The sequence below is a fragment of the Symphodus melops genome, assembly GCF_947650265.1.
Source record: "Symphodus melops genome assembly, chromosome: 16".
In the NCBI taxonomy this organism is placed as follows: Eukaryota; Metazoa; Chordata; class Actinopteri; order Labriformes; family Labridae; genus Symphodus; species Symphodus melops.
Window position 1 is genome coordinate 23,587,128 of NC_136706.1, and position 24,286 is coordinate 23,611,413.

The window sequence follows — 24,286 nt, forward strand, 5'->3', positions numbered from 1 at the left end:
CCTAAAACTGTTATAAAATGAAATAAGTGATTAAAAAAACACGATCATTAAATATTGATGTAACTTGGGACGTTTATGAACAGCTGTTAAATTGCAAGACGTGGGGGATCTCCGGCAGGACCTCACATCGGGGTTATTAAAGTAAAGGAAATGTGTCAACCAGGCGAACGGTAGAGGAGCTGTGGATCAGAGGTACAGTCGGTCGACACTCAACTGGAGGGTTAAGGGTTCAATCCCCAGCTCCTGATGTGTCCTTGAGCGAGACACGTTGAATGCATATGAATGGATTTACAATAAAACATGAGTTAGAAGAGCAGAGCTCATCAGCTGCTCGGTGGTCAAGTGTTCTGATTACCTTGTTTCCAAGGGCTGATACACAGCGGTTGGGGGTTCGGTGCCTTGCTCAGGGGCAACTCTGAAATACTCAGGAAGTGACCTGGCTCCTCTCCAGCTACCAGACCAACTTCAATTCAGGACTTGAGTCAGCGACCCAACCCAAGACCCGCCCCACTCATCAGACTCTCAAACCTTTTTCAAATGTGTTATCAGCTGTTTATTGTGTAAAACATCAATTACAATCCAGTACTCAGGATTTTATTCATCCACTTTTATTTCCTGTTATTTATTTATTATTTCTTAAACCTGCTTTATAAACTGTTTATCACACGTGTCCTCCTTTGAGAGGCAGATGGACAAGAAAGCAAAGTTTGGCACAATATGAAACAAAACGTTCATAGTTTGACAAAACCTTTGTTGCAGTGTAAAGTAAACATAACGTGTGCACTGTACTATGGATCACCACCAGGGGTCGCTGCCGTATCACGTGTGTGTCTATCTGCAGGAGCGGAGTCAAGATGGCCGCCGCTCATGTGTTGCTGACTTTGCGTCTCTCTGAATGTAAGTATTGATTTAGTTTAAGAAGTCAGTCTTACAGTCATGCAAAGCACATTTTAACTTTATTTACGCTGCACAGCTCCGATGTTAAAGTCTCATCCGGGTATTTAAACGTGCAGCACACAACAGGTGGTTGTGATTTTGGTGGAGGAGGAAGGAAGAGCAGGTTTTAGGATGCATACTGGATGCTTCATAAGGAGCATTGAGTCTGTCCTTCCCTGAAACACAGAGCTCAATGACTTAAAGATGATTATTGTTTATTAAATGATGCTAACCCTGCAATATGAATAAATAAATGAAACACTTCAATAACTTTCCTGTTTTTCTCGACTCCTCAAAGCTGTTTGTGCACCACATCACTTTCACGTCGTGTAGCAAACCCGAACTTTCCACGGGAAGTTAAGCGCGGGAATTTTGGAAAGATTCCAAACTGCAAACTTTTCCATGGGGATTATGGGAATTAACTGGACATTGAGGGTAATTTAAGTGGATTGTATCATATCCAAGCATTCATATAAACATTTAGTTTTGTTCTAAGACATCCATGTAAAATAATACAATTAAAAAAAACATTTCAACAGATTTACATCATATTTTTAAAATATTTTACCCCATAATGTCATCCAAACTTACCTTCCTTTACAGGCTAAAATGTGTGGCTTCTATAGTCTTGTGTTGGATGGCGACCCGTAGGCTCCTGCACTGGTACACCTTTATTCATAAGGCCATTCTTAGTCTGCTTCCATGTTATCAATGTGTTTTTATCATGCAGAGAAGTACCTCCAGGCTGTTGTTGAATTTCTACACTGCAAAGTAAATTTTTTATGCCTGATGTAAAATGACTGCACACTAAACATTTAATAAAATATGATGACAAAGAACAAGTGATGGAACATAATTTCTTTTTCTTTCGGCGGGGAAATCCCCCATTTTATTCATATGACTTTACGTGGACATTATTCGGTGAGCAAACCTCTGCGTTAACAAACGAGGAGTTACAAACAAATAAAAAACGTGTAAACCAAAGTACATAAATTACAAATCTGTACAACTTGGTTGTCAAAGTGGATGTTAGGAAATATGTCCAAAATACATCTCAGTGAGTAGAATATGTGATGAACATTTGAAACCGTTGACCTTTTCTGTCATGGATTGTACAATATTCTATCCATCAAGCAATCGCTGTTATGTTTGATGCTTTTACAATCAATAAAAATATTTCCTCAAAAACATCTTACAATGATCTTTGCACAAATTGCGAATAAGAAAAGCACTCTTCCAACCTAACTGGAGGACGTGTGCTAGGAGCAAAGTTGTGGTATGGAAAACAAATAAACAGAAGTTGACGGGGTGGGTGGCACAATTTGGACCAGTGAATGGCCTGAGTATGGCAGGGGAAAAAGTGGCTCATGACGTAATGTGCATTGGTGAATTCAAAAGTTGTATTAAAAAAAAAAAAAGGCACGTTCGGAGGATGTCGTGGATTAGAAAATCTCTAGTGTTGAAAAAGTGAAGAAAGGAAAGAAATTCTTCTTATTGGTAACAGAATAAGAAGTTAGTTTTGCTCCTTCAGCAACAGAAGAGTTTGAGAAGTACAAACACAAGAATACAATCAAATGCTCCAACTAAGAAACTAACATAAACATTCAGACACTGTTTTGCACAATTGCTAATCGCACTATGCTGTTCTTTAAGTATATAAGCTGCACTGTCTTTACAAACAACACCCTACTTAATATGTGGGTTATGACTGTCACCAAGCCTCTCTGTTTCAGACCGAGCTAAACACCAACACCACTGAAACCTGAGTTCTGTTCTGGGTTCTGGTCGCAGTTCTTGTGCATTTCCCAAAACACCAATGTGTGAGTCCAGGGTTTTGAGGTTGGGTGTTGGGGGCATCAATCCTGACCTCGTGGCCTGTCAAATTAAGGCCCTTGGAGGAACGGCTCTTGGCGCTGTGTGCATCAATGGGCACAACGTCGATCAAGAAAAGGCAACTTCAGAAGGACATGTTTGCGTTGCACAGCAACGTCAAGAACGCAAAGTCTTCTAAATGGCAACCACTGAAATGTCTACAGAGGGTTGTGTGAGAACTTTTGCTTATTGGTTGGCACAGGAGTTCGAGAGGTACATACGTGAGACACACTTGACATTCAAATGGGTCAGTACAATAAAATAAAACTTGTACAAAAACATTCAGTCACTGTTCTGTACTTTTGCTTACTTCACTTGGCGCGACGTATCAAGTTTTGGCAAGCACAGGTCACAGATTAGTTCATACGATTCTTCAGTCACCCCATTTATGTCTCTGACAGATGGATCGCCAGTTCGTACGTCGGTGGAGAATCATTGTCACCTAGCAGCTCTGTCTCAGGCACTGATGAGTCCTTGTTTTGGTCTAAATCTTCTGGGGACGTCCTGTTCGCCAAGTCCTCGTCATTGGTCTTGGAGTCCTCATTTAGCAAAGCTGCTCGCTCTGTGGCTGAAGTATTGGAAGGGGCAGTGGTGACATACCCTGTAGATGTGGATCCACTGCCACTGTGGTGAGAACCAGCTTTAGGAACCATCTGTGGTTGGTGGTGCATCTGCTGCTGGGGCATTGGCATGGGTATTTGCATGGGGTAAAAGTTCTGCAGGTATGGGTAGGCTGGCATGGGGTGATACCCGTTCACAGGGATGTAAAGCTGTGGAGGCACCATTGAGCGATGCATTTGCCCCTTCATGGGCATGAACTGGGGCTGGTGGAATGGTGACGTCTTTTTAGGACTTGTGTAGCGCGATGCGTTGGCTGTGCTCATGCTGATGTTGCTAACAGGACTGGTACTCAGAGAGCTGGTCTGGGTGGTGTTGCTGGTGCCAGAAGTCTGAGCAGAGCTGTTGTAGTTTGACAGACTCTCCCAGGAGCGCAGACGAGTGTGGATGTCCTTGAAGCGAGGTCTTCTCGCCGGGAACTCACTCCAACACTCGAGCATGAGAGTGTAAATCCAGGCTGGGCAGTCATCTGGAGAAGACAGCAACTGGTGGCTTTGCACCATCTCGATCACATCCTGGTTGGAGTGTCCACAGTATGGCTGCAGACCATAGCTGAAAGTCTCCCACAGGAGGACCCCATAAGACCAGATGTCTGAGTCCGTGGAGAATTTTCCGTACATGATCGCTTCTGGAGACATCCAGCGAATCGGGAAAGGACTTGTTCCCATGAGGTTGTAGTAATCTGCGGAGTAGACGTCCCTGAACAATCCCAGATCAAGGATCTTGATGCTGAGTTTGTCAGAGACCAAAATGTTTCTGGCAGCGAGATCTTTGTGGACAACCTGCTGGCCGGAGAGGTACTCCATCCCTGCTGCAATCTGGGTGATAACATGAAGGAAATCAGCCTGCTCCAGTGTGGATTTAACGGTCTTGTCATCATCCGAGCTGCCGACGTCTGAGTTCGGGGAGCGCATCACCAGATACTCGTGCAAGTCTCCGAGGCTGGAGTAGGTGAATATCATGCTCATCGGATGCTCTTTGGTGACCATACCCAGCAGACAAACAACATTCTGGTGCTGCAGGTGAAAGCGGACCATGGCTTCATGTCGGAATTCCTCACAGAGAGTGGAGTCGACTTTGTCCTTTAATGTTTTGATGGCTACCACCTGGCCCTGCTCTCCAGGTGCGGTGCTGTACAGGTGGCCCTTATAAACCTTGCCAAACCGGTCCTCGCCCAGCTCCTCCATAAACCTCACAGCGGACATGTTAATCTCCCGCAGCTTGGCCTGCAGGCACGAAGCAATAAAGAAAAAACAATGTCATCAAAGTGTATGGCCAACAATAAAACCCAATGTTTAACTTAAGCACTGTTGTGCAACAGTTCTTAAATCAGGTGAACAGAGGCCACTTTCTGTTTTATTTAAAGATATTCAGATTGAAACCAAATCTCCATTGTTGCCAACCTACCCTGGGACCACAGATACACTGATAACATTGCTAGTTGCTGCTGTACAATCTATATGGTGAGATAAATCCTTGAATATTAATGGTCAAAGAGAAAAAACAAAGATGTAAACTCCTCCCCATTAAAGCCTATGGTCATTACCTGGTGCTTCTGTTGACTGAGCTGTGACAGCTCCATGTCCTGATTGGCTGATCCGCTGAGCTGGCAGCGAGGCGGCGAGTCTATCGATTCCTTTTGTTTATTGCGGCACATGCAAACCAGGAAGAAGAGGCAGGCAATGACCAGCGGGATCGCAATCGCAGGGATCAGAATGAACAGGATCTCCTTCCTGGGGTTGTCTGGAGGCTCTAGAGAGAGAGAGAGAGAGAGAGAGAGAGAGAGAGATAGCAGGGAATTAAGACTGGGCCGTTATTTACAGAGCCAACAAACAGGTATGGTCGTTTGTCCTTCACTTTCTTGTTCTTTGGGGGCACAGAGCTTTCAAAGGTAGTGGAACTTGAAAGGAGCGATGGGTTGGACAAATTATCTGCTAAACTTAATGGTATCTGTAAGTAAGGTGTATCCTGACTCCTCCCTTGCCTTCTGTAGTTGCTAACCCTGTTGTGAACACTGTATACTTGGTGTGTTGGTGTCTGCGTAGCTCTGCAGTACTCGGTCTACAAACGCTAGTTAGCAGTCCGACTTCTATGCTTGCTACATTGCCAGTTTTCTCCTGCAGAATTTTAAAATGAATGTTGTAAATGCAGAAAATACAAATCTACCCAGAGGTCAAATCACCAAGCTTGCAGTTAAATGTTTGAGGAAGTGCAGGTCATTCTGTGTACGTTGACTTTTCCATTAGGCTACACACACATCTATGGTAAATGCTCTGGTGTAGATTTAAACTTTAAACCAAGTAGCAACATCCATGTCTTTCTAAGAGTTCGAGGTCTGGATGGCTTTTTAACCAAAAGCTCCCGACCCTGATAGAAACAGGACAGCCAAATCTACATGGCAGCAGACCAGGCGCAGGGTCAGGGCCAAGAAGGGGGAACTGGACGGGAGCCGAAGCACTCTGGCAGTTCAGAGGAGGGCCTTGAAAGATATCAGCAGCACCTTCTATCGGGAGCTCAGTTTGTGAGCCCACAGAGAGAGGAAAAGTTTTTGAATTCCAGAAGGGAAGTTTTACGTTGACCTTCAAAATGTCCCTGAAGTGTTTGTTGGAATCCCAGCCTGCGGTTTGACTGGACTCTGTGGTCCATCCTTCAAATAAACTCCGACACGAAGGATACGTTCGGACTGCCAACAGCTTTTACAGCACTTCAAAAACCTCCAGGACGGACAGACATCTGAAGACATTTCAGACTTTACAGCGTGTAGATCACATCCTTCTTCTTCCAGAGCTGAAAGATTAATCACAGGGCAGTCCTGCACAACAAACCACATGTGCGGCTACCAACACTCCAGTTTCAGCTCTCTTTCTGTCTCATCATCCCAAAGTCTCTCTCACGCATTCAGCCACTGACAAAGATATAAATCTCCTGAGCACATCTCTGTTGTTCACTCAGGTAATTTTTTCACGTAACATGACAGCTGAGCAGTAACACTAGACGCTGCTGGTTCGTGTGTGATGACAAAAGCTCAGCAGCCTCCTGTGGTCGTGTGGACCTACAGGGGTAATGAGACCCTTCAGTTCACACTGTATGTCAGCGGAGAAGTTGTAAAGGTAGCTATCATTTGTTTCTATTGAAGGTCAAACTGTAGAAACAAATCGCCTGTCAGCTGTCTTTGTGAGGCGGGGAAAAGCACAGCACATGGCTGTGAGACAGCTCGAGCACATTAAACCAGCCCAACCTTCTTTTCAGGGACGGACGGTTGGTAGTTATTTAATCTCAGTTGTGGGACATGTGGTCATAGAGATCAGTACATGCTTATTAACTCAGAGTATCGTAAAGACAGGATGACGAGACACTCACGGCATGGCTGGATGTCACACAGGTCCACCCTGACGTGGGGGTCCAGGGTGAAGCACCAGGGGGCCTCCATCTGGCCCCCGGGGTTACGGCAGAAGTTGTGACTCCCCCACAGCTCGGGCTGGTCCTTGGTCATGTGGTGACTGTGCGGGTACTGAGAGCTCCACGGCTGGCAGTGATGACCCGACCTGGTGACGCTGACTGTTCCTCTGTAGTCGGCGCCGCTCCCGTTGTAACAGCTGTGATCTGAGGGCGAATCTGTGGAGCACACGGCGACTCAGTGAGGATGTTCTGACACCAATATGATCTCGTCTGCTCTTGTTGGTTCTGTGAATGTGTCAAACTAAAGGTAACGTGTCTCATCTCCCGACGTCCCCTCGACTCGCGTCCTACAGGGAGCGTCTCGCACAAATCATAAACCCTCGAACATGACAGCGTTGCACTTGATCAACCTACATGGTCCGAGTTTGTCCTGCGGCACTCCGATCCTCATACAGGAAGCAGCGTCGCTGGTTCCGGGTCTCGGCAGCAGGTGGCATTTGGGCAGCTCCAGCTGCATGAGGATCATGGGGTTGGATCGGGCGATGGTGTACTCGGCGTGGCACAGGTCGTTCTCCAGGGCCTCGCACTCGTCCCTGCACAGCTGCCGCTTGCGTGGGCCCCGGGCGCCTTCTTCGCACAGAGGGAAGACGTAGTAGCAGAAGGACGGGATGGCGAAGCGGGAGCACTGATCCGACAGTTGGGTGGAGGTGCCGATCATGGTGAAGGCAGCTAAGAGGGAGACAGACACATGAATATAACTTCAGATATTTAAGTGCATAACAGTCATCGGATTATTGACAGTGAACCCGTGTATGCTCTCACCTGTGATGCGGTTCTCACTCTCGCCCTGCATCTGCAGAGACTCCACATAGATGCTCTGGTTTCCGATGAAGCGAGCACAGGCGATGCCTCGGTACGGTTGACAGAAACCTCTGTCACGTGACCTGTGAAGGGAAACAGAGGCGGCTTTAAGAACTGAACCAAAAAAACATCCCCCAAAAAAACTTCCTAAACAACAACAAAGAGTTAATCAATCAGAAAAAACACTTTTTTTGCACAGCGAGGATTAAAGCTGATGCAACAGGGTAAAAATAGAGCCTTAAAGGAGGAATGGCTGTTTAAGGCTTGGTCTCTAAAACACTCATGATTTTTTTATTTGTATTTTTTTTTATAGGTGATGCAGAACAATACAAGACGAGTGAGGGACAAGGCAAGGGCCATAGTATGTAGGAGAGAGGAGACATGATGCACAATGCACAGCAGAGACAAAGACAGCAGAGCAAGCAGGGAGTAATAAAAACATCAGGCAAATGAATATGTTAAGGCTGTTGCAGGTCCCTGTGTGTGTGTGTGTGTGTGTGTGTGTGTGTGTGTGTGTGTGTGTGTCCATAAGTCAAGTTCATTTCAGTTATTGTGCGATGTAGTGTCCCAGACCCTGTGGTCCCTAAAACAGTGTTGATACAGACCAGCAGAAATATAAGATGGTGGTTTTGATATAATAAAGGTCACATGACCTCCTCCTCTTCTTCAGGTGAAATCAGTGTCCTCGCTCCTCTTCATCATGTGTGTGAAGTGTGTTGTTGTAAATCCACTCTGATCCTGTATTTGATCATGTCTATAAACCCCTCTATTTCAGCCCTGCTCAGAACAGGCTGTTTCTGTGTCTGTAGCTTTAAATATGTAAATGAGCTGTGTCTGACCACGCCCCCTCTCTGGAAGGGCTCGGGTGTACTCGCTGCTTTCTGGCTCCATGTCCTATTGTTTACTGTGAGAAGGCAGACTCGGAGGGCAGAACAAACACCTAGCTGTGGGAGTGTCACCCACCTGGGGGAGGGGCTACTGCCCTTTGTGATGTCATGAAGGGAACATCTCCAAACGGCCTGTTTGAGCACACATTTTAGACAGACTAGAGACACATGTGAGCTTTAAGTAAGGAGACGCAGATTAAGACAGGCTGTCAGTCGGCGTTAACCAAGAAAGGAAAACACAACAAATGTTCCCTTCAAAATGAAGAGGAACCGCTCCAATATATTCTTCCAGAGTTTTCCATAAACGCGGCCTTCCAGTCATGTGTGAAGACTCTTTAAATCTTCATCTCAGCCAGTAAAGACATTAACACGGACGCTCACGGGGAGGCAATATGAGAAAGGGAAGCAGCTTTAATAGGATGGAAAAGCTCAGTGTTTAGATTGCTCCTCTGTTGTTTAAATCGGTCATGTCTGCAGCTCGTCAAATCTGTCCTCACACACACACACACACACACACACACACTCACACTCACACACACACACACACACACACACACACACACACACACACACACACACACACACACACACACACACACACACAAACACACAAGGATTGTAAAACATTATGTCATGGAAAAGTCATTAGCAGCCTGATTTCTGGTTTTCCTTCAGAGTTTAACCCTTAGAGGCAAAACACCCGGCTGAGGAGTGAGGACCCGTCCTTCACAGAGGAGAGGGGGCGGAGCTTATCCCGGGACAGCAGAATAGTTCGCACACTCGTTTGTTTGTGTTTCTCGATTCAAAGTATCTGCAGTCAGCTGCTAGTTAGCGTGAGCTAGCCTGCTGTTAGAGAGACACGTCTGTCTGAAGCAGATCAGGAAAACATCCCAACACTTCTGGAGGAATGTGACTCTGAGAATTTCATCGTCTACAGCTCAGAACCTGAAACCGATATTTTGTGGCCTCAAATTCATTTTATTATTGTTTTGACATTTTTTTGCCTTAATTGGTAGAACAGCTGATACGGAGACAGGAAATGATCAAAGGCTCTGGACTTGAACCTTCGATCAGTACGATCAGTACGTCGACAGGACGATGGACTCTGCTCCGCCGACGAGCTAAAAACCAGCGACAGAAACAAATGAATTTTGAGGTGGGGAGTTTGAGGAACCTCTCGCTCTCACTGGGTTTTTTCTCACAGTTCCTAAACGACGTGTTTCTGTACCGGAGACAGACGGGCTGTGTGTCCAGTCAGCCTGAACACGCAGCACCATCTGTAGAGAGAGTTTATTGACACTGAATCAGCCGACAGCCTCAGGTAGACGACAACAGCGAGTCCGTAAATGAATCAATGTCGGCTCTGCTCTCACACACACACACACACACACACACACACACACACACACACACACACACACACACACACACACACACACACACACACACACACACACACACACACACACACACACACACACACACACACACACACACACACACACAGAGGGGGTGATTGTAAAGTGTGATGACAGGCGGCAGAAAACGACTTCCTGTGCAGAGCCTGACGTTCATGAGGCCCGCTGCACAACCTGACCCCGTTTATAAGGCCTGAAATAAAACCGGGCATTGTGCTGTGTGCAGTCCTGCCTCCTCCTGGACCTCCACGCCGTCCCCCCACGCCGTCCCCCCAACAACTGCACGTCTGTCTATCAGCTGCGTCTGTGTGCGAGGATCGGGACAGACCACTCAGCGAACTGAGTCTGAAAACGAGCAAAACAAACTCTCCATAAAAACATCGAACAAAGGAGAAGTCTGCACGCCACCTCTACAGACTGTCTGCACGCCATCTCTACAGACTGTCTGCACGCCATCTCTACAGACTGTCTGCACGCCACCTCTACAGACTGTCTGCACGCCATCTCTACAGACTGTCTGCACGCCACCTCTACAGACTGTCTGCACGCCATCTCTACAGACTGTCTGCACGCCACCTCTACAGACTGTCTGCACGCCACCTTTACAGACTGTCTGCACGCCACCTCTACAGACTGTCTGCACGCCATCTCTACAGACTGTCTGCACGCCATCTCTACAGACTGTCTGCACGCCACCTCTACAGACTGTCTGCACGCCATCTCTACAGACTGTCTGCACGCCACCTCTACAGACTGTCTGCACGCCACCTTTACAGACTGTCTGCACGCCACCTCTACAGACTGTCTGCACGCCATCTCTACAGACTGTCTGCACGCCACCTCTACAGACTGTCTGCACGCCACCTCTACAGACTGTCTGCACGCCACCTCTACCGTCTCTACAGACTGTCTGCACGCCACCTCTACAGACTGTCTGCACGCCACCTCTACCGTCTCTACAGACTGTCTGCACGCCACCTCTACAGACTGTCTGCACGCCACCTCTACAGACTGTCTGCACGCCACCTCTACAGACTGTCTGCACGCCACCTCTACAGACTGTCTGCACGCCACCTCTACAGACTGTCTACACGCCACCTCTACAGACTGTCTGCACGCCACCTCTACAGACTGTCTGCACGCCACCTTTACAGACTGTCTGCACGCCACCTCTACAGACTGTCTGCACGCCACCTCTACAGACTGTCTGCACGCCAACCTCTACAGACTGTCTGCACGCCACCTCTACAGACTGTCTGCACGCCACCTCTACAGACTGTCTGCACGCCACCTCTACCGTCTCTACAGACTGTCTGCACGCCACCTCTACCGTCTCTACAGACTGTCTGCACGCCACCTCTACAGACTGTCTGCACGCCACCTCTACCGTCTCTACAGACTGTCTGCACGCCACCTCTACAGACTGTCTGCACGCCACCTCTACAGACTGTCTGCACGCCACCTCTACAGACTGTCTGCACGCCACCTCTACAGACTGTCTGCACGCCACCTCTACAGACTGTCTGCACGCCACCTCTACAGACTGTCTGCACGCCACCTCTACAGACTGTCTGCACGCCACCTCTACAGACTGTCTGCACGCCACCTCTACAGACTGTCTGCACGCCACCTCTACAGACTGTCTGCACGCCACCTCTACCGTCTCTACAGACTGTCTGCACGCCACCTCTCATGAGAGCGTCGTATCGAGGGGTCTGCAGCTTCGTCTCTGTTTTCCGTCTCGCCTCTGACAAACAGAATAAAACGTGTAATAAAACCGCCTTGAGCAGCAGCTTTGCAAACAGCCTCTCCTCCTCCTCCTCCTCTTCCTCCTCCTCCTCCGCCTGCAGACGTGTTGATCTTTGCGTTGACCTCCGGGCTCCGTGTCGGTCTGTACAGGAAGTTGTGTCGGTTTAAACTCTCTGATCTGAGCGTGTTTTCGGACTCGCTCCGTGCTCAGGTCACGCTGGTGTCATGTTTGTGCTGGACTTAGTCTCCCAGCCCGACTCGAGTCCTAATCCACAAAACAAACAGGCTGAGCTAAAAGCAGGGACACACACACACACACACACACACACACACACACACTGAAATCACCTCTGCTGCTCTGGTCTTTTCATGTTGGATTACTGACGATCAGATGTATGAAGCAGTTATCTGATCGAGCCGCTCGTGTGGGAGGAAAAACGGACAATAAATCCCGTCTGCATGAATCAGATTTGAAAGAAGCACTTCTGGACCCTTTGACTCCTCGGTCTTATTTCAAACTAATAAAGAAGAGATCGCTGTGGTTTGACTTGGAGGAATCAGGTTCGAGTCCTTCTTGTTTCTGCCTCGTGGAAAAGACGGCGGTGTGTGTTTCAGTCGCTGAGATAAAATCGACCACAAACCAGCAGAGTCGTCGGCTGACGCCGTTAAACGGAGAGGTGAAGCTGGAGTCACGTCAGGAATGTGTGTGATAGAATCTGTGCCGACTCCTTCTGTGTCGTCTCTGCGGCTCACTGCCAGCTCAGCAGGCCGTCGCCATGACGACATCAGCGGCTTCTTTGCGTCGACGCCGCGCGACGTGATGTGGAGTCACTCGGAGGCGAGACGAGCAGGACGGTGAACGTGACTCGTGGCGTCACACAACATGACTGACTGTACGTTAGTGCGGCGACACGTGATTGGCTGTCTGTCGGAGGGATGAAGATGTTTCTGGTTATTGTCGAGCTGTCGCGCTGTTCCTTTAAATGTCGAGTTCAAGTGTTTGTAAGATAAACAGAAACAACGATAAACTCCTTTTTTAAGATTCTTACATTTACAGATCTGTGTGTGTGTGTGTGTGTGTTTCTGTGTGTTTCTGTGTGTGTGTGTGTTTGTGTTTCTGTGTGTGTGTGTGTGTGTGTGTGTGTCTTTGTGTTTCTGTGTGTGAGACTATGATTACAAAGAGACGGTGATTTATGTTGGTCTGCAGTTCTGTTATGTTAGAGAGGTTGTGTGTGTGTGTGTGTGTGTGTGTGTGTGTGTGTGTGTGTGTGTGTGTGTGTGTGTGTGTGTGTGTGTGTGTGTGTGTGTGATGAGGAGCAGACTGCAGACTGTTTCCTCAACATGTCATTGTTTTTAAACAGACGCTCTCTGAGCTCTAACTGCGTCGACGTAACCAGCATGGGAGCGATCCGTCTCCAGAGAGCGAAGGGTTAAAGACCAAACAAACAAACAAACAACACGCTGAGGTGTTCCTCCTCTCTTCCACCTCAGCGTCGACTCGAGGACACGATGGGATCCAGGTAGGCCACAGTACAGGTGAGCTTCATCACGCCTCTTCAGGAGCCAATCGGTGACGTCCCTGTGGCGTTTTAAACCGCCTCTGGTACCTCAGATAAACGTCTCACACCGAACTGAAGGCCTCCTCTCGAACCCGGCCGCAGATGACGGAGGCCGGAGGAGTCGCTCTGTCGGCTGATGAGATAATCTCCCTGAAGGAGTCACCGAGGAACGACGACATGATTCAGCATTCTTTCCTAAACCACGACTGCTGCTCCTCTCGTCTGCTCTGAACTCTGAGTCCTCATGACTCAAACCCACAGAGAGAGAGAGAGAGAGAGAGCGAGCGAGCGAGCGAGCGAGCGAGAGCGTCCTGAACGATGAAGGTCTGAGCCGTTCCTAATAACTCAGAGCAGCTATGACTTGTAGCTCTCTGCAGGTCTTAGCATGTTCACATTAGCTTTGGGCAAACACCTCCAACACCACAAACACGCATTAACACTTCAACACCTCCGAGGATATTCATTAACTGCAGTCACTTCCTGAATTCCAACGTCTGAATCCGTCCTCACCTTGAAAACATTTAGCTGGTCTAACAGGTGGTCAGCTGATCAGTAAACTCCAGCTGTGATTTAAACTTTAACAGAAGAAAATCCTGAACGGCAGAGTCAGGCGTTCTGCCCTTCAAAATAAAACACAGACTCATCCGAAAGTGAAGCTGCTTGTGATTGGTCACACATTCAAGTCGGCCATTGATTCAGACACGCTGACGAACATGTTAGCATGAGGGAAGGCTTTACTCACGATTCGTCCGGGCTGTGTGTGGGCATCTGACCTGTGGATCCAAACACACACATCAAGACTTGATCACATGACAGACAAAGTTCCTCTCTGATCCAAACAGAAACAAAAATGTGTCCCGTCTGTGTTGAATATAAAAGTGCTCCGTACCCAGTTTGACGTACAGCACGCCGGTAGCAGAGATCTGCTTCAGCGAGTTGGAGGCGACACACTGGTAGTACCCCGTGTCGGTCGTGTCCAGGTCCTGGATCCGCAGCTTGGACCCGGCCTCGGTCTTGCGGATGGTGATGCGTCCCTGCTCCTGGACCACGGGGGCGTCGTTCTTCAGCCAGCGGATGTTCGGGCGGGGGTTTCCTGTCACTTTGCAGTGCAGCGTGGCCGTCTGACCCTGAAAGTGTGTGATGTTGTTGACGGGTTCCTGGAACTCCAGAAAGTAACCTGCAGGACGGAAAACACAGCCGAGGTGAAAACGATAAACAGACATGTAAACATCCTACGAGGTTAAAGGAGCAGTATGTCACTCTGCCCCCTAGTGTTTAAAATGAATACTGCAGTCTAATCATCACAGAGGGCTGGCTCCGCCCCCTCCTCTCACACAGGTCAGCATGTGGTGGACACTGTAGCTTCAGTGTTTAGCCAGTTCTGCATGTAGAGACACTGTAGCTTCAGTGTTTAGCCAGCTCTGCATGTGGTGGACACTGTAGCTTCAGCGTTTAGCCAGCTCTGCATGTGGTGGACACTGTAGCTTCAGTGTTTAGCCAGCTCTGCATGTGGTGGACACTGTAGCTTCAGTGTTTAGCCAGCTCTGCATGTGGTGGACACTGTAGCTTCAGTGTTTAGCCAGCTCTGCATGTGTTGGACACTGTAGCTTCAGTGTTTAGCCAGCTCTGCATGGGTCTGTAAAGCTTTCTGCGTTCTAACCTCTCTCCATGTTTCAAAAGCATCTCCAACATGGATCCTAGTTTGAGCAGCTTTCTGCTGCTGGAGCTTATTAGAAACATGCAGAGGCTTTTTAGCTCGGGTACAATCACTTCTATCTGAAGCAGTTCCACTGCCCGCTTCCATCGCTGCAACACCTGTTCACCTGATAGCTGCTCTCATATCTGCCAAACCCAGGGGCGTCCAAAACGGCCTTCAAAGCCCCGCCTACCTTCTCTGGTCCAATCAGATAATCAGTGAGTATGTTCTTCTTCTTCTTGACTCAAACAGCTTTTGTACACAAGGGGAGGAGCCATGTAAACAGCTCTGACAACAACACAGCCAGCAGGACTCCAGCTTCTCCCTCAGTCAGGACTCACACACACATTCACACAGGACACACTGGAGTTAGGATTCATTTATCGTAACGTAATGGTTCAATAACGGAGCAAATGAACAACAAACAGTCCTGAGCACCTTCAGCTGAGGTCATCTAACGCCCTCGCAGCTCCTTCAGTCAGTACAGAAACTAAAGCGCAGAGTCAGCAGGTACACGAGGGGTTAAGTGAGGAGACATTAGTCACTAATTGTTCCCAAACAGCTTCGACTCTCAGACAAATCAAAACATTGAAATTGAGCAGATTGGATGAGATTGAGTCCAGACGAGCGACCTTGAGCGTGGAGTGGTTCGAGTTAACTGTGACATTAGATTAAAGGTCCGACTCTATTTACGGTTCTCCTTACGTGACGGCTGGCGTGCACGCTCGCTCACACTTTCATCCTGAGTCAACTCGTTTAGGAATCTGTCGCCACTTTCAAACGTTCTCTCTCTTGAAAAGGTGAGCGCACAGACGTCAGGGTGAAAAACACAGATGTGCCTGTTTCTCTTCTTGTCTCAGACGTAAACAAGTAGTGAGGGCGCGTCTATCTGCAGGTGACGAGCTTAATGGGATTATGTGAAGCAGACTGTCCTGATGGAATAAATATTTGCTTCATTGCAAACAGGCTGTGTGTGGAGCAGCTGATGATGGAGGGCTGCGGTCAAACATGTGGCGGTCGTTCATGAAGCGTCCCATCGGGCGGACGTTTGGAGCTTCTTGTAGCCAGCTGTCGTGTTTTGTTTTCTCAGAGATCGAAAGTGGAAAGTGTCGAAATACATCTCCTGTTAAGTGTTCTTTTAAATGGAGGCGAGACGGGATCAGCAGTGTGTGTGTGTGTGTGTGTGTGTGTGTGTGTGTGTGTGTCATTAAGTCGATATGAATGTTACAACAACGTGACGAGCGCTGAGTTTAGAGACTCCAGACTCTCAGAGTCTTTCTGACTCCAAACCTCAGCTCGTCTCCCGCTCGTCTCCTCGCTCCAGGAGAAGATCAACATGGCGCCGCTCAAAATGCAAAACTGGCGTCTTCATAAAGTTCGTTGACAAGCCGATCTGTCACTGCGGCTACACCCGATATTTATTCAATCTCTGTGCCTGACTCTGAATCTCTCTCTCTCTCTCTCTCTCACTAGATTTCTCTTTTAAAGTGTCGATCCTTCTTCACTTCCATGAACATTCAAATAATGGAGACTTTATTGTTTTTAAACAAAGTGTGACCCCCCCCCCCCCCCCCCCCCCCCCCCCCCGGCCCCAGTTCAGCTCCCCCTCTGAGAGCTGACTGGAGACCACATGTTCTGGTCCTGCAGGACGTGAGTGTGGCTGACAGCAGATGAAATGAAGCTGGATAAACGGCCTTCGGTAATGGAAAGAGAACGACAGAGAAAAAAAACAAAACAAAGGTAAACAAGGACAAAGGCAAAACGTTAGCAAGCCACCAGAGAGCAAGAAATGAAAAATGACTCGGGCTCTGTTTTTCCTCTCTGCAGAGTGACGGGGCGCTGAGTGTTTCCCGAGGCCTGAAGTTTCAATTAAGCTCGCTCGTGAATACTCGAAGCTTTACTGCAGCGGGTCTCAGGAGACGCACAACAACGGTGCAATTAGCCAAGCTAAATACGAGAACTGCTCGTGTTGACTTTTCAGAGGGAGTTTCTGGGCTCTGCTGAGGAGGAATAGGATGCAACGGGTTCAGAGTCAACGTGCTGATCGGAGCTTTCTGCCCTCAGAGCTGACGCAGGAATGCCTGGATGACTGTATAAGGACAAGAAGAGGGACGCTGCGGTGCACAGACGTTCATAAACACACTCACAAGTCTCCTGGCTCTTTGTACCATCTGCACTCAAGAGTTTATGAACGGAAACACAGATCCGTGTGCCCGGCGTCTCCGCCCCCGGCCGCAGCAGAGCGGACTGCACACCAGTGATGATGTCACCACGCTGCTCTTTAATTATAAGGTCTTCGTCCCTGCAGCTCTCTGAGCGTGTGAATCAGCGTGTGAGGGCCGGGCATCAAACGGCTTCAGTCGTTCTTACAGGCCTGATTAGAGGACAGAAATTCAACACGGAGCGGCGACGCATGGGACTCGACTGACGTCTGAATTTAGCGTCTGGAGCGACGTCTCGATCGCCTCGCTACGGCACACCCTGACCTTGCTCGCCTTATGTGGTAAGCGGAGTGTGAGTCAGATGTGTGACAGTGTGACATCACAGAGTAGCCCGCTATGAATTCAGTTCAACAAAGAAGAAGAAGAAGAAGAGGTGCACAGTGAGGGACCCATTAGGGTCAGAACGGTCCCCATGGCAACCCAACAGAAGGGGGCCATATTTTGGTACCATTCCCAACTTCTGACGGGGGAAATGGTGATAACTGGGAACCGAACTGCAGCAGAGCGCTTGGTGGAAACGGGGCTTCAGTCCACGATAAGGTGTGTGAGGAAGAGTTCAGGGACAGTCGGCCTCACGTGTAGCCTGCATGTGTAAAAACGGCAGGATGGAGCCGTGACCATTTACTCAACTCTTTGCAGACGATGTGGTTCTGTTTGTTTGGTTTTTTGTTTTTTTTCACTGGTCACTTTAACATGCCATTCACTGAACTTTATTACTATTTATTTTATTTTTTCATTGTCCTGTTGAGTTCACCCCGTTATAATCCTCTGTATATATTGTATTTATGTTTATGTTGCTATTTTATTCGGTTTTTGACTTTTTTTTAGTTCTGTACTGCTGCTGCTGTAACGCCCGAATTTCCCCATTGGGGATCAATAAAGTTATATCTTATCTTAGCTTATCTTAGCTTCTTAGCCTGTGACCTCCAGCAGGCATTAGAGCCGTTTGAAGCTAACTGGAAGAGGCTGGGATCAGGCTAAAGGCTAACGTGAGAAAACCTTCAGCAGTATCTGGAGGAGCGGCTCATGTGTGAGATGAAGAGTGTGTGCAGCGTCAGCAGGCGTGCAAGTGTTGGACTGAACCTTCCTGACGGAGAGGAAGCTTAACTGTCGGGCTAAGCCGTCAGCCTGTGTTTGAACCCTCTGTGATCTTTAGGAATTTAAAATGAAATCACAGATGAAAGCGTCCAAAACAAGAGTTTGGAGCTCGTGCTTCTCGTGCCGTTGGTTGTTTGCATCCAAAATAAACAGCGAAAAAAACTTTCCGTCACCTAATTAGGATTCCTCCTGATTAGGTGCCTTCCTCTGAAGACTTTCCAAGCATGTCGCAATAACTGGTGGAATAACCTCGGGCTGGACAGAGAGTTCACAGGAAGGATAACACATCCCACATGTACTGGAACACCTCAGGACCCTCAAGGACCAGCTTCAAGATCTTAATGAGGAAAGGCACGTCAGGACAAACTGAGCTCAGCCTGCTGCCACACTGACTCACAAAGACTCAATGAATGCACTGATATCTTTTAAAGACAAGCGTCAGCTGTGTTTACAGAAACAGTATCTGAGGGGTTGGAATAAGGAGCTAAGGGTTCAGGATGATTTGCTGGTTAGCTCTGTCCCCTCTCAGTGAGGAGGTTGCTGGTTTGAATCCCCGCCTCTCTATGAGTCTGTTTCCTCGTTCATGGTGTGGGTTCTCTCCGGCTTCCTCCCACAGTCCAGACACATGCTGGTTAGCTTAGCTGCTCTGAAGTGTCCGTAGGTGTGAATGTGAGAGTGTCTGGTTGTCTGGTTGGTGAACAGTCGAGGGTGTAACCCCGCCTCTCGTCCAATGACAGCTGGGTTCAGCTCCAGCCCCGAACAGGGGAAGCGGTACAGATAATGGGTGGATGGGTGGCGGGTTGGCTCAGTGTTTGGAGCGTGTCGTCGTCACAGCAGCTGTGGGCTCGTATCAGAGGACTTTATCAACCCACTCCAGCTCCTCTCTATTCAGCTGTCCTTCACAAGAAAAGGAGGAAATGCCCCAAAGATTCCTACAACTTGGTGCAACACTCTGAATCATGTGGATAAAAGTCCAGACCAGTCCAGACTGGAATGTTTTGGCTTTTATAAGCACCACAGTCATCCATGTTTGTTGCCCAATTTTGGCTGTTGTATTCTGAATCAACACTTCAAACAGTGTTATCCGTCACCAGTCCCTCACAGAGTGTAATGCACCCCTGCAGAGATAAAGGCGGCATGCCTGCATGCAGGCTGGCCCACTTACAGCCGTCCACTGTGTGATTCAGCCTTCAAAAAGCCAGCCTACATTGTGAATAGGAGAGGACCTTTATGGAGGCAGGGATGGCTCAGATATCAAGGCTGGAGTGCCTGATTGATTAGTCCTTTTCCCCAGAGATAGAGGTAATGAAAAGCAGCTTTCTCTCAAAGCTGGAGCTCTGGCTCGAGTCCAACAGCTTCTCCGCTCGGACAACCGGCCTGTTTGTCTGACAAACGAGCGCCCTAAAAAAATAAAAAAACACACCACAGCAAACGACGTTCGGGCAGAGTGAAACTTCATGAAGAAGATTCTCTTCAATCAAACGTATTTCTGAGAAAAAGAGCCGCAATAAGATTGAACTCAATGTGTGACAGGACTTCAGAGCAGTTCACGCAGCTGTGAGAAAATTAAACGCTACTAAACACCCAAACCGCAAACACAGGTGACAGAGATCGTGTGAACTTGACTTCTGCTTTCCTTTGACATTGTTCAGCTGCAGAGTCTGAGCGGGGCATCAGCTCAAAGTGCGAGCGTGTGAGAATCTCTCCGACAGGGTCGAGTTTGGATTTATGGATTCTGATTTGTTTGCAGATTCTTATGGCAGGCCGGATTAGCATTAGTTAGAGTTTGTCCATGTTCTGCAGACTGGGAAGGCTCAGCTGTGTACTGGTCTACACTTCTACTGTCTGACCCACCTTCACCTCTCGCATCGATCTCAGGAAGCCACCGGGCCACAGATTCCAACAAAGAGGCTAAACTAGCTAACGGTGGCTCAAAGAGCGTCTCACTTTAGCATCATTGTAATTTTTTTTTTTTTTTTTTTTTTTTTTTAACCTTTATTTATCCAGGAAAAATCCCATTGAGATTAAAAACCTCTTTTTCAAGGGAGTCCTGGCCAAGAGGCAGCAAACATTACACAGTCAGACTCACAACATACAGACAATTAACAGAAATTAAAATTGTAAAAGACAATGAGTGATAAAACATTTTTAAAAACAATTACAAGTAAAGGAGTGTGTCTCAAATTCTCTCAGCTTGGATTTAAAAGCATTTAAAGAAATCAGATCAGTTATTTTCCAGTCTTTTTGGAGCATGTTCCATGTAGAAGGAGCGGAGTGGACGAAAGCCTTTTTTCCCAGTTCTGTCCGGGCAAATGGAACAGACAGCAACAACTGATCATTGGAACGCAAACTGTAAGAATCAATGCTTCTCCGTACAATAAGGTCAAAGATGTATGAGGGCAGGAGCCCAAGCATGGCCTTGTAAATAAAAGTGCACCAGTGTCTTAGCCTCCTGGTGGACAAAGAAGGCCATCCCACTCGGGAATACAGTTCACAATGATGAGTCCGGCCTCCACAATTAGTAACAAATCTAAGAGAAGCATGGTATACAGCATCAATCTTGCTTAGACATTTTGCTGAGGCATTCATATATAACAGGTCTCCATAATCTAAAATGGATAAAAAAGTTGCAGTAACCAGCCGCTGTTTCACCTCAAAAGAGAAACTAAATTTATTTCGGAAGAAGAAACCCAATTTAAGTTTCAGTTTCTTCACAAGGTTCTCAATATGGAGCTTGAAAGAGAGGGTGTCATCAAGCAAGACACCAAGATATTTGTATTAAATATGTTTAAATGGGCCGCTAATATTTAGAATAAAATGCTTCATTTAAACACCTCCATTAGGAGTAAACACAAGTTTTAGAATACACATGTAAACATAGCTGACGTTAGTCTGTAGCTCTAGTGTTTAAAATGGGTACTGCAGTCTAATCATCACAGAGAGCTGGCTCCGCCCCCTCCTCTCACACAGCTCTGCATGTGGTGGACACTGTAGCTTCAGTGTTTAGCCAGCTCTGCATGTGGTGGACACTGTAGCTTCAGTGTTTAGCCAGCTCTGCATGTGGTGGACACTGTAGCTTCAGTGTTTAGCCAGCTCTGCATGTGGTGGACACTGTAGCTTCAGTGTTTAGCCAGCTCTGCATGTAGAGACACTGTAGCTTCAGTGTTTAGCCAGCTCTGCATGTGGTGGACACTGTAGCTTCAGTGTTTAGCCAGCTCTGCATGTGGTGGACACTGTAGCTTCAGTTTAGCCAGCTCTGCATGTGGTGGACACTGTAGCTTCAGTGTTTAGCCAGCTCTGCATGTGGTGGACACTGTAGCTTCAGTGTTTAGCCAGCTCTCTGCATGTGGTGGACACTGTAGCTTCAGTGTTTAGCCAGCTCTGCATGTGGTGGACACTGTAGCTTCAGTGTTTAGCCAGCTCTGCATGTAGAGACACTGTAGCTTCAGTGTTTAGCCAGCTCTGCATGTGGTGGACACTGTAGCTTCAGTGTTTAGCCAGCTCTGCATGTAGAGACACTGTAGCTTCAGTGTTTAGCCAGCTCTGCATGGCTCTGTAAAGCTTTCTGCGTTCTAACCTCTCTCCATGTTTCATCTCCAACATTGATCCTAGTTTGAGCAGCTTTCTGCTGCTGGAGCTTATTAGAAACATGCAGAGGCTTTTTAGCTCGGGTACAATCACTTCTATCTGAAGCAGTTCCACTGCCCGCTTCCATGGCTGCAACACCTGTTCACCTGATAACTGCTCTCATATCTGGCAAACCCAGGGGCGTCCAAAACGGCCTTCAAAGCCCCGCCTACCTTCTCTGGTCCAATCAGATCCAGAGCATTCAGGAGCAGAATCTAAAGTTAGAAGGAGGACATACTGGCTGCTGCATTGTTGTCAGAGAAGCTTCAACACAGCAGGTTTCCTTCATGATCACACAGGAAGAGAGCAGCTCTCTGATTGGCTGATTGATCACACAGGAAGAGAGCAGCTCTCTGATTGGACGTTTAAGAGTGTAGTCGAGCCAAGACTTCAAAGTTCACACAGGACAAAAAGAAACCTGCTGAACATGATTAGTTGAGTTAATAGGATCAAATGTATCCTGACGTTAAAACGTTATCTTTGCATTTTAAACGACAGCGCTGCAGGAGAGACTCATGTCGATGCTGTTTGACGATTGGCTGCTGTGCGAGGTCAGAGACTTAACGCTAATCATAAAACGTTATTCCCATAATAATCTATTCTACACTAAGCGAACCCTGGGACGACCCTGACTGCATGTTCTCCTTCACAAGGTCCCAATGAGCCTGAAAGACTTCCTAAAACAACAATTACAGGACAGAAAGAATAATCACACGCCGGGCCTCGCTGACTTTTCTGTTTCACATCAACAAAGTGTTTCAAACTGATCCTGAAAACCGTTACAGCCGAGTGCTCAGTCCTCGCACGGCACTTTTCCATGACTACACCCTGGTATTAAACTGCAGCTCTGAGGACGATTTCCATTAGATTAAAACATGATTGATGGCAGGGGGCGCCGCACTGAACACGGGACGCCAATCAGGACGCCACATCTGCAAAGAGCAGAAGAACAAAACATCAACAAATGGGTTTTTTTCTGACCCTTACTGAACTCCGATTCTGCAGGACGCCATCCCTGATTGGCTGTATTGCATGCTCAAGTGAGAAAGGGGGCGGGCCTTCCTGCCTGGTCGTAAGGACTGAAGGCTCCCTCGTGGGAATGTTCGGAGCTCTCATCAGATCAATCCCATCCTTGTTTTTGGCTACAGAGTTTTCTGTCAAATTATTGTGGCGTGTTGTTAGGGCGCCGCTAGCTTAATGGTTAATGCACGTGCACCATGGACCGTCCTCCAGGTGGGCGGTCCAGGTTCAAGTCTGACCTGTGGCTCACTGTCCTCTCACCAGGATGGAGGAATAGAACGGCCCAAAAAAAACCGGGAAAAAAAGAAACGCCATCCGACACGGAGGAGAACAGCAGAGTGAGCAGGTCGAGTAACGACAGCTAACGTCTGCCTCGGGCAGCAGACGCCCGGAAGCCCGGAACCCGGAGCCCGGAAGCCCGGAACCCGGAGCCCGGGGCCCGGAGCGGAAAATCAAAATCCCAGTGTTGTGTTTGTCATGACGGATAACAAGAGCAACAGAAACTCTGTAAATCTCTGCAGGGATCGTTTTAGGCAAACTGTTTGAATGTAACACAGCAAAAAGTATTTCTTGTCGTAAAACGCCGTTTATCCGTCAGTGCCGTCAGTCAGCAGCTTCTTCTGTTGAAGTGCTCTGGGAGAGATGTTGGGTTTGGCTTCTGCATGAGCACAAAGCTGGCAACGTGACGGCGATGACAAGACGTCAGGAAACAGCGTCACTGAGGCTGGCTGCCGTTCATCGAATAAAACGCTGCATGTAGCTCCCTCTTAAATATTTCCACACTTGTATTGAAGTTCCAAGCCGACGCTGACGGGGAGCTTACGGCCCGTCACTGAAGCTGTATGTTTGAGTTACCTTCGGGTGTCGGTGCAGATCCACTCTGAGCTTCAGCCACGGCGTCTGAGTCCAGCGACAGACCTGGATCAGCTGCAGACAGAAAGACAGCAGACGGTGAGGACACATGGACACAGCGAGCTGGACGACAGGACGACATGAGGATCGAGTACGAATGACATGTTGAAGATCAAGCGAGAAAAACATTCTGATTGTTCGTGTGTCGGTCTTATTTTCACGGTCGCTTTAATCCTTTACTGAAAGCTTTCTTGTTTTTTAATACAAATCCAAAGTTAAATAAAACAAAATGTGCGACCATGACTCTTCAGATTCAAATGAAACAACTAAGCAGACACAGGCCGAGCAGCAGCCAATCAGCAGCGAGAGACAACTGAGCATGCTGCACAGGCATGAACATCAAAGCACACCATAGATTCTGTTTATACACAAAACGGCTCTAACAGTGATTTAGATTCAACTTCTAACACTC

At 47.9% G+C, this 24,286-nt stretch overlaps 1 protein-coding gene across 1 annotated transcript; it reads right to left on the minus strand.

Annotated features, from left to right (window-relative positions):
* Window positions 1-1,733: 1,733 nt before the first annotated feature.
* On the minus strand, window positions 1,734-23,990 carry ror2 (receptor tyrosine kinase-like orphan receptor 2). The gene is made up of 8 exons (XM_079364738.1): window positions 23,818-23,990; window positions 14,189-14,476; window positions 14,042-14,072; window positions 7,648-7,769; window positions 7,240-7,554; window positions 6,787-7,041; window positions 4,973-5,178; window positions 1,734-4,652 (listed from the first exon to the last, which is right to left on the minus strand). Exons 1-8 carry the CDS (start codon window positions 23,954-23,956, stop codon window positions 3,195-3,197), a joined length of 2,814 nt encoding a protein of 937 aa, XP_079220864.1. The 5' UTR covers window positions 23,957-23,990; the 3' UTR covers window positions 1,734-3,194.
* Window positions 23,991-24,286: the final 296 nt, after the last annotated feature.

What these genes read in the sequence shown, in the direction of transcription:
- ror2 (XM_079364738.1), bottom strand. Translation starts at nt 23,956, where the DNA reads ATGTCGTCCTGTCGTCCAGCTCGCTGTGTCCATGTGTCCTCACCGTCT. An exon ending in GAGTGAGAACCGCATCACAG is followed by an intron (nt 7,555 to 7,647) that starts GTGAGAGCATAC and finishes TCTCCCTCTTAG; the next exon opens with CTGCCTTCACCATGATCGGC. An exon ending in GTGTGACATCCAGCCATGCC is followed by an intron (nt 5,179 to 6,786) that starts GTGAGTGTCTCG and finishes CTCTCTCTCTAG; the next exon opens with AGCCTCCAGACAACCCCAGG.